The 10,534-nt window shown below is 32.8% G+C and overlaps 2 protein-coding genes across 2 annotated transcripts; both read right to left on the bottom strand.

Annotated features, from left to right (window-relative positions):
• Nucleotides 1-3,940: 3,940 nt before the first annotated feature.
• LOC130895767 (zinc finger MYM-type protein 1-like) lies at nucleotides 3,941-4,816 on the bottom strand. Its single transcript, XM_057803311.1, has one exon. The coding sequence runs from the start codon at nucleotides 4,814-4,816 to the stop codon at nucleotides 3,941-3,943; it is 876 nt and encodes a 291-aa protein (XP_057659294.1).
• A 1,555-nt stretch (nucleotides 4,817-6,371) lies between these two features.
• Nucleotides 6,372-7,958, bottom strand: LOC130895069 (uncharacterized). The gene has a single exon (XM_057802187.1). It carries the CDS (start codon nucleotides 7,925-7,927, stop codon nucleotides 6,749-6,751), a length of 1,179 nt encoding a protein of 392 aa, XP_057658170.1. The 5' UTR covers nucleotides 7,928-7,958; the 3' UTR covers nucleotides 6,372-6,748.
• Nucleotides 7,959-10,534: the final 2,576 nt, after the last annotated feature.

The following is a 10,534-nucleotide window of genomic DNA, read 5'->3' as shown; positions in this document are numbered from 1 at the left end:
AAATAGATAATTTGCGACGCAGAACAAGATATTCAAGTGCTGATTTGAATCGAGCAGCGTTTCGATAACTTGCAGCAATGATTACAGCTTGCATCGAGGCGTTTAGATTTGGCAAATGGACGTTGTTTGCGACTATTGTGGTGCATTAAAGTTTTCTGGAGAAACGCCAGGATTATGCTGCCTTAGTGGTAAAGTGAAATTGTTATTGTTGACTCTGCCACCTGAGCCATTGTATTCATTACTTTGTGACGAAACACTAGAATTACGCCACAATGCTATGCAAGGTGTTGAAATACCTCCAGCATTGACCAGTTTCTTTGCGATCTGCCAAAGCGATCCGTTTGCACGAACTTTGCTTTACTCGGAGATGATACGTTATTATACTTGGAATGCTTCATCGAAGAATTTTCAAAGACGGAAGCAAGGCGATGCGGTTCCTGGTTATCCGAATGTGCGTTCTACTGATACTTTTGGTCGTATGTATACAGTTCATCCAAAGAATGATTAATGTTTCTATTGGCGGTTGTTGCTGGTAAATGTGCGTGGTTCAACGTCATTTGAAACACTAAGGACTGTTAATGGTGTTTTATTCCCAACATATAGTGCTGCATGTGAAGAACTGAACTTATTAGAAAACGATACTTATTGGGATACGACAATCGCTGAGCCATTATCTCAGCATCTGCAAGTCAGATACGCATATTATTCTTTCCATCAAACCCATGTAACCTATGGCACAAATACAAGAATAATATGTCAGAAGATATTTTACATCAAATTCGTGTCAGTTCCAGAAATCACGATGTTGAAATGAATGAGGAGATATATAATCGTGCTTTACTCTTGATCGAGGATATGTGTTACCTCATGTGCGGTAGTTTATTAATTAGGTTAGGAATGCCAGCGCCAAATCGTGAAATGAATGACGCATTTAATCGATAATTGGAACGGGAACGTGAATATGATCACCACGAAGTAGATTTAGTAGTTCGAACGAATGTACCCTGTTGAATTCCCAACAAAAGGAAGTTGATACTTTAATGAAGGTAATCGATGATGGAAATGGTGGTTTATGTATCCTAGATGCCCCTGGTGGAACAGGTAAGACATTCCTCATGTCAGTAATTTCAGCCACTATTCGTGCGAGATCCAACATAGCGGTTGCAGTTGCTTCTTCTGGAATAGCAGCCACATTGGTTGAAGAATGCCGTACGGCTCATTCAGCATCAAAATTACCGTTAAATCTTCAAACTATTGAAAAACCAATGTGTAAGATTGCAAAAAACTCAGCAATGGCCAAAGTTTATCGGCATCGAAAATCATTATCTGGGACGAAAGCACAATGGTGCATAAACTTGCATTTGAAGCACTTAAACGAACATTGAAAGATTTACGCAATGACCCGAGATGTTTTGGAGGAGCAATGGTTTTTTCTGTTTGGAGATTTCCGCTACTAGTTCCAAGATCTACGGCTGCCGACGAAACGCTTGCCTCAAATCGTCGAATCTATGGCGCTATGTGAAGAAACTGCAGCTGACAACAAACATTCTGCTACTCTCAAGTTTGTTGCCAGAGATGCTTAATGATGCATCTGCTGAAGATTTCTCTGAGCAATTGCTGACTATCGGTAATAGTCAAGTACCTGTCGATGAATCGAGAGAATTGATATCATTTCCAAATAATTTCTGTAATTTTGTCTCATCAAAAGACGAACGAATAAAAATGTAAATGACCTGAATTACATAATTCAAAATAAGATCATTGGAAAAACGCATCCATTTAAATCTATTGACTGCGTTACAAATTAAGATGAAGCCACCAACTATCCAATTGAATTTTTAAACTCCTTGGATGTGCCTGGCTTACTACCGCACAATTTACGCCTAAAGGTTGGCTCCGTAGTAATCATGCTTCGAAACATAAACCAACCAAAACTGTGCAACGGTACGCGTTTGGTGGTTAGAAAATTGATAAGCAATGTAATTTAGGCGACGATACTGAAAGGAAAATTCAAAGGTGGGGAAGCTCTCATTCCCAACCGATATGCCGTTTGAATTTAAAAGTCTTCAATTTCCGATCCTTCTTGCATTTGCCATGACCATCAACAAATCACAAGGCCAATCCTTAAAAGTTTGTGGTTTGAATCTAGAACATCTATGTTTTTCCCATGGTCAATTATATGTGGCATGTTCAAGGGTCGGAAGACCATCTGCGTTGTTTGTTTTTGCGCCTGATGATAAAACAAAAAATGCCGTGTATCACAAGTTACTTAAGTGAAGAGCAGCCTATGTACTAAAATACAGAAACAATAATGAATCATTAATGTACTTAATTTTTTTTTATTTTCTAATAAAAAAATTAACTTAATGAATTCAAAAATCGGCTTATTTATTGCCTTTAAGGCGGAAGTGACTTCGCCGGGTCAGCAGTGGCGGATCAAGCTTTTTGCCGCCTTAGGCCCTATCTGATTAGCCGCCCTTTTTCAACGGATGAAATTTTATTCCTTTGAGACCGTTTATATTATTTAGATATAATATTTATTTCGTAAAAAATAATTGTTAAACAATACAAATAAATATTAACAACATAAATAACAGTCAATTTTCTTATACTATAATGTATTACTTAATTTGTAAATATCTTCTTTCTGGCTTTCGTCTGAGCAAAATTATCAACTATATCATCGTAATTAATTTCTTGAACTAGTTGAGCTTCAATTGAAAGTAGTGCCCAAGCATTGAGCCTTTCTTGAGCCATACTTGCACGTAAATACGTTTTTACTCTTTTCAAGGTGGAAAAAGATCGTTCTCCTGAACAGATCGTAGCCGGAATACTCAAAAAAATACGTAAAGCAATGTCTACATTCGGATAAACATCTTGAAGCTTTTGATAATACAAAAAATTGTATATTTCCTTGCGCGGAACGTATATCTTTCGTGTTTAATAGAGAATCTTTGAGTTGACAGGGCAAATGAATACATTCATTCGCGAAAGTCTCTTCCAAATCATTAGGATATTTAATAACTAATTCATCTGCGCGAATTTTTAATTCATTTGTATCAATTTCATACAAATTATCAAAAAAATATAATTTTTCGTAAAGATTACGATAACTACTTTCACGTTCTTTCAATTGTACACTTAAAGTATCTAAAATTGGATAATAAATGTTGGTTCGAAAATTTTCTTCTCCAGATACAGCTGTTCTTTCATTCTCCCGTGACTCGTCAGGATGAAGTTTTCGGGTTTTTTTACGACGGGTGTCATATCGATAGTAATTTTGAACTCCAGATAGTGCTTTGCTTTTTTTTCATAGTCAGAAAATTGTTTATTTCTCATATCTTGTAGAAATAATGCCAAAGAACTGTATATTTGTATCACAGATGATAAATCAGCTTGAGAATCCTGAAGTTTCTTACTCGCAGCATTGAAGCGATCCAAAATTGCATTCCAAACAATGACTAGAATTGCTGTTTCTAAATGTTGTAATTTTTGCTGCAATCCCTTAGCTTCCGCTCGCGTAGTAGGTTTTTCATCTTTGTTTTCGCCAATAAAGTTCAGTGCAACAATTATTCCAGGCCACTCTTTTTCTAATGTGTAGCATGCATTATGTCGAGCAGACCAACGAGTTTGAGAAAGAGTTTTAAGTCTTAAACTTGTATGCTGTGTCAAAATCTCCCAACGATGTGTTGAAACGGTAAAAAAATTATATATTTCTTGCAAAGTAGAAAAAAAGTCTACGGCTTCGGTAACAGATTCAGCTGCACAAGTTCCCACTAAATTTAAAGAATGACCAGCACAAGTAACATATTCAGCTAAAGGATTACTTGTTTTGATTCGTGCTTGCACTCCTGAATATAAACCTGACATGTTGCTTGCATTGTCGTAAGACTGACCACGACAATTCATTATATAAACCATTATCCTCAAGCGATTTTAACTATGCATCTTCAATATCTTTAGCCTTATGGCCAGTATTTGGAATGAATTCTAGAAATCTTTCGACAATTTTACCATTGTTACGTACATATCTAATAATTATCGTAAATTGATCAACATGAGCAATATCAAGTGTGGAATCCACAATTACAGCAAAATACTTAGCAGATTGCACTTCTTCAGAAATATGTTGCAATACTTTATTTTGAATTAATAATATAATTTCTTCGTAGATTGTTTTAGATAAATACGAAATATTTCCACGGCCAGGGTGCGCATATAATTTTAAATGTTCTGATAAAAACGGATCAAATTCAGCAAGAAGCTCAACTGAACCTAAAAAATTACCATTATGGGGATCTCCAATTCGATCTGAATGTCCTCTAAATGGCAGCCCTCTTATTGCGAGGGATTTAATTATCACAATTACGCGATGCAAAACTTTTTTCCAATATAAAATTTCTTCATCAAGCTGCATCATTAAACGTTGATCAACGTGGCCTTGAATGGCAGCTCGAGCTTTGAAATGACTGATGTTAGTTTTGTGAAAATCAGAATTTTCATGAGCTTCAATGCGCGCTTTTGAGTTTTTCCAATCTCTAAACCCTTCACCAGTACAAGCGTTTATTTCACCACTCTTACCAAATAATAAACATAGAGCACAAAATACTGATCCTTTACTTTCTGAATAAATTAACCACTCGCGATTTTGAATTTCTCCGTTCTTTAAAGTACGTTGGAATAAGCTTTTAGAACAAAACCTCGTTTTATCATTATAAACATTTCGTAAATTTTTAAAATCAGTTACATTAGTTTGTGGTAAACCGTATATAGTTATGAAATCTTGTGTTTCATCATTTAAATTCCATGGGATCATCACTCAATTGAAACATATTACATGTTGAATGACTTTCTTCCGCATCTTCTGATGAAAGAAAAATTGATGGCGTTTTGTTTGTAATTGTATCTTGCAATAAAGAAGGATTTGATTGTATTTCTTCGGTATCTTGGGCTGATGTGTCATCTAATTCCGGCTGAAGTTCAATTTATGAGAAATTATTTTTAATCTTTTATTTGAAAAAAAAATACTTGCAATAAGTGTATCAAAATATTTACGTCTGATGAACCCGATGCTTGCTGATCATCACTTACAAGTTTTTCTGATCTTGTCATAAAATTAGATATTTTTGGAATTTTAGTCAGTCGATATTCTGCACCGCTTAGTCTTTTTCGATAATCACTCATGGATAATAAAAAAATTGAATTCAGAAGACCTTGACAACTTAGTTAAAAAAATGGATAATTCAACGAAATGGTTGAAATTTTTAATGGTACGAAACACAATAATAAAATTATGAGACTCTTACGCTTGAACGGCTTTCGTAAAACTGAAATAATTGAAGTTTCTTGTATACAGCGCGATGCTTACTTTTATAAGTAAAACAAAGCAAAGTCAAACCTCTGTCAATACATGCTGCGTGCAGCGTGCGCTCTTGTTTTCCGTAAATATGTGTAACGCTCTCACTCTCCCACCCAAACTAATTCTTAATATCCATTGTTCACAATACTCTCACTTCACTACAGTTATTGACATTAAGATGACATAAATAAAATCCTCTGACTAAAAATTATGGATCAAAATTTATGTGTGATTCATAATCACAACAGAATCACATGTATGCAGCTATATCACAATATTAACGAATTATCACTCTAAGCGTTAAAAGCTCGTTAATATACGTGAATATTATGCAACAATATTGCGAAAATAAATCACCAATTTAATTGAATTTTTATTTTCTTCGAATAATTTTTATTTTTCCAAAAATTAGGTATGGAATAAATATATTCATTTCTTTTATTCTATAGAAATCATTTAAAAAACAAAAATAATTTTATATACCAACAAAAAAATGAATTTTGAATGAATACTAAATATCAATTTGTACAATGTTAATTCTCTATGATTTATGAAACACCGAAATTATTGCAAAGAAAATAAGAAAACATTGTGCAATTTTAGAAGCGTTTCACATGTAAGATTGACTTTACTAGAGATACAAAAGTCAACAGAGCTTTAAAAATTCTTGAAAAAAAGCTTATCAATATTCAATTATTTCTGTTATAAAACATTATTTATCAGTATTATACTCATGAATCAAAAAATTAATTAGAAAATGAATTTCATTCTATTTCATAAAAATTTATCCGTAAATTTATATAAAAAGAAAATCAGAATAAATCCTTGTAATGTAGTGTCGTTACATTACATCAGGTTTAAAATTTTGATATTCTGAAAAATTTGCCGCCCCCACCCCCCGAATTGTGCCGCCCTAGGCCCGGGCCTCACGGACCTAGGCGGTAATGCATCACTGCGGGTCAGCTAGTAAATACTATATTTAAAAGAGGTACATAGCATTCCAAAGAAAAAATAGCAGATATAAAAGTATATATTTTTTCAATTTATGTAAGATCTGAAACTAATAATAACTACAAGATTGATGACAGTAATATGGATGGACGTAATATCAATTATTATAACACCATTAGTAAGAAAAATCTTGATCAAATTATCATAAGGAAACTTGATAATTAAATTTCGTTATTCATATTAGCTTCCGTTATACAGTCGAAATCAATAAAGTGAAAGGAGAAAATGAAGGGATCAGCGAACATACCGAAAAATGATTATTTAACAGGCAAATACACAAAATTTTTAAAGCTGCTTAATTTACACATGGATAAAGTATCTTCATTTTCAGTTCAGTCAGACTAGACTTTACGGATTACTTGAGAATATGTTTGAATCTTATATATATTTGGTGCAATCAGGTGGTTCAGTTGATAGGGGACTTTTTTGAAATCCGTCACTGTCAACACAATAAATATAGTCGGTCTCGTCTTGAATAACAGATTGGTATGCCCTGTAATTTCCATTACTTTCACATGTTAGTGTATGATGATATTTATAGTAATCTCTGGCACACCTACAAGTCATATTTTGAAGATTTGTACTGGAATCACTCTGATAACCACCTATGTGCTTACCATCTCGTGAAGTGCAGTAAGCTATGCCATCTGATATATTGTAAAGTCCGAAAGCACCATCCCCGTCACATAATCTAACACCTAGATTTATAAACGTAACACCATGGTTTTTTAAGGTACGTTCAATTTGTGTCATGGCATATTTAGCACTGTCACATTGTCTCAAATATTGACTACCGACAGTTGTAACGTCGTAACAGGGCAATTTAAATATCGCCTTTTCCGGTACGATAATTGAAGTCGGTTCTCCAGTTTTTTCTTCGGCGCACCAACAAACGCCGCTGTCACATTGTAATTTCTCGAAATTACCAAGATCGTTACAGTGAAAAGCTACAAAACTTCGACCATCCGCCATAAGTTCAGCTTTTCTTCGACTACAAGCACATGTCATATCTTTTGCTTTGGAATAAAAAGTATCACCAAATAGTCTAGTACCAAATTTATCAAAACAGATACATTTTCCATTAACTCCACCTTTACATTGTTTTGATTTCCAAAAACCATCATTCTGACAATCCGGTTTGAACCAAGCTGATGATTTTGAGTAAGAAAAATCGGAGGTATTTGCATAATAAGACATGCATGTATTATCATTTGATATGCATTGAGGAAGACATCTTGATCTGAGAAACTTTTTGCATTCTGTATCCACTTTACATTTGTATTGGGCTGCTTCATTACTTCCAGAACACCTCTTTTCGCATACATATCCAGGTACACATGGACAATTACGTCGGTAATATCCATCATAATCGTATTCTGTACAACCAGGAATACACGTTTTTTCATCAATAGAATAATAGTAAGTAGTATTTTCAGTATTTTTTGCAATACAGTCGTCTATTGAAAAATCGGTCAATAGAACTTCATTTTCACATTGTTCTTCATTGGAAAATAGTAACAACAAAGCACTAGAAAACACAGAAAGTAATAATTTCATTTTATTTAACTAGAAGTTTATCAACTAAATATTGAATGAACATTATTATATTGATAAGGTTTTCTCGATTTGATAAGATTTATCGGTAAATTATCTATGAATGATTATTCAGAATAATTTCTATTATTGAATTTCATAAGTGATTATTATTTCTATTCTAGGTATCGATGATAAAGGAATTCCACGATATTTATTTTTTTTTACCAACATTTTTCACTCAAAAATTAATATTTAATATTACATATTGTTTCCCTAGTTGTGAATGGTGCTGATTTCGAGTAAATTAAGATAATACTTATCTAAGTATTTATTAAATTTTATTTCTGCTTCCACTGTGATGTAGTGCGAGATGATTTTTAGTGAATGATCACCGAAAATACTGAATTAATTTTATTTTGAATGTAAATATCAAATAATTTACTCAGTCTATAATTATTAAATTTTATATCAACATACTGTTACTTTATTTAATTTTTCTGTTCGATATTTTCTAATAAATTCATTTACTAAAACTTTGAGTGTTTTATTTAGTTTTCTAATATGAAGGATGCAATTACCTCAGTGCAAAAATCTGTGATTCCTGACGTTTATGCCAAAATCTAACATTTTTTTATTTACATTCATTTATTTCAATTTATTCATAATGTACTTCATAACTTCACATTGTATTGAAAATACAAACCATCTTTCATGACTACTCGATAATTGGAAAATTTATTTATTTTAGTTAATTCATTAATTCTTATTATGATTGCATTATCAGATTGCTGAATATTTTCCTTTGTTAAACATTCGGATATATTTAAAATAACTTGCAGTGTTTGTATACCTAAATCTTTGTTATCTAATTCATACCTGTCTTTATTCTCACTACACTGAGGAATTTCATTCGCCCATAGTCTAAAAACCGCCATATTTCTATTTAATTAAGGAAATCTATTAATCAAATTAATCTCACCAAGCCGCCAAAGCTTATCGTAGAATGGCAGGAATATTTCCAAGAAATTGTGTACATACGCCTTCAGACAGCTTCGACCAATAGAAATTCATTTATGCTTACAATTCGAGGTTTTCGTTGGTAAATAGTGGATATGCTGAGTCCACGTGGACAGTTGATTGTTCCTCGCTTCTGCAATTGATATTGGAAGTATTATACATCTTTCATACCAACACATTCAAACTGAAACCAGTTTTTATTGCAACTTTCTTTCTGACATTTCACAATCAGTCTTCAATCATCAAAACTGTTCTGCATCTTTTGTGAAGAATTTTCCTATTAATTTAGTTAAAATTATCAGCTTGTGAAAAAATTTGGCTTTTTCCATTTGGGAATACCACAAATCTTCATTAATTAAAACCCTTTCACAATATAACTCTGTTGAAGACCACGCAAACAAAATCGCGACATTTTATTTCAATGCATCAGGTGATGCACCTAATTCTGGATGGGTTGAATCAATTATGAATCCTATTTCCACATTAATATATAAATTATTTTGATCTCTTTTAATATAATCGTAGAAAGCTTTGAGAGCATGTTTTTGATCGAAAGGTTTCCAGTTTGTTTTGCAGTTTTATTTACAAGAAAAACCTTACTAACTGAAATGTATATTTTCGAAATTCCTTAACTCGCTGGCGTTTTATTCACAATCGTAGTGATACAAAAATATAAAATAATTTTTTGTAATTTTAGAATTTTTTTTTTTAGTTTTATATGTGGAACGCCTCGGTTATCTCGGAAACGGCTTGTACGATTTTTATAAATTTCTGTGATACGGCCGGTATTACGATGGTATATTCATTGTTGTCAGATCTTTTTTTTTCCGGAAAAATAATGAACTTTATTACTTCAAATGGATCACCCTGTATATTTGTCGCTTTTCGAAATTCTTAAGAAATACTTATTATTTTTATCGGATGTTCCCTATACCTAAATGCGATAATTTTGGAGTTATAGTTATATTTGCGTTATCTTCGCCGAAGTTAAAATAAGACATTTATTTAGCTACAACTGCTACAATAACAAATTTGACTTTTCAATAATTTATTATTGTTGGAGTTGATTGAAATTCACAATGGATCGTTTATCTGAAAAAGAACGAATTGATATTTTAATGATATTAGGATATTGTGATAGGCGTAGAAGTCAACGAGAAACGTGTAATATCTTTAATAATCTATATCCTAACCGAAATCCCATAAATAGAATTATTGTGAGTAAATTAGTGGAAAAATTTGACGAAACTGGTTCAATAAAAGATTTATCCCAATTCAGGACGATAAACAAACTGAATCAACTGAAAACAAATCCTTAGATGTTTGTGTCCTGTTAGAAGACGATCCACTCTTAGTACTAGACAAATATCCAGGTAACTTGATATGAGGCCCTTTTTTGTATTAATGGAAACTTAAATCGGCATAATTGTAGATACTGGTCACGTAACAATCCTCGTGGGTTGCGTAAATCCCACACCCAATATCCCGAAAAACTGAATGTATGGGCTGGAATACTAGGCGACAAAATAATTGGTATCTTTTTCATTGAGAGTAACTTGAATGGTCTGGCGTATTTAGATTTATTGGAAAATAGTATTATACTTATAAAAA

The sequence above is a fragment of the Diorhabda carinulata genome, chromosome 6 (assembly GCF_026250575.1).
Source record: "Diorhabda carinulata isolate Delta chromosome 6, icDioCari1.1, whole genome shotgun sequence".
In the NCBI taxonomy this organism is placed as follows: Eukaryota; Metazoa; Arthropoda; class Insecta; order Coleoptera; family Chrysomelidae; genus Diorhabda; species Diorhabda carinulata.
Note: the sequence above shows the minus strand (reverse complement) of the source record. Positions and strands in the feature narration are given on the sequence as shown.

What these genes read in the sequence shown, in the direction of transcription:
- LOC130895767 (XM_057803311.1), bottom strand. Translation starts at nt 4,816, where the DNA reads ATGATCCCATGGAATTTAAATGATGAAACACAAGATTTCATAACTATA.
- LOC130895069 (XM_057802187.1), bottom strand. Translation starts at nt 7,927, where the DNA reads ATGAAATTATTACTTTCTGTGTTTTCTAGTGCTTTGTTGTTACTATTT.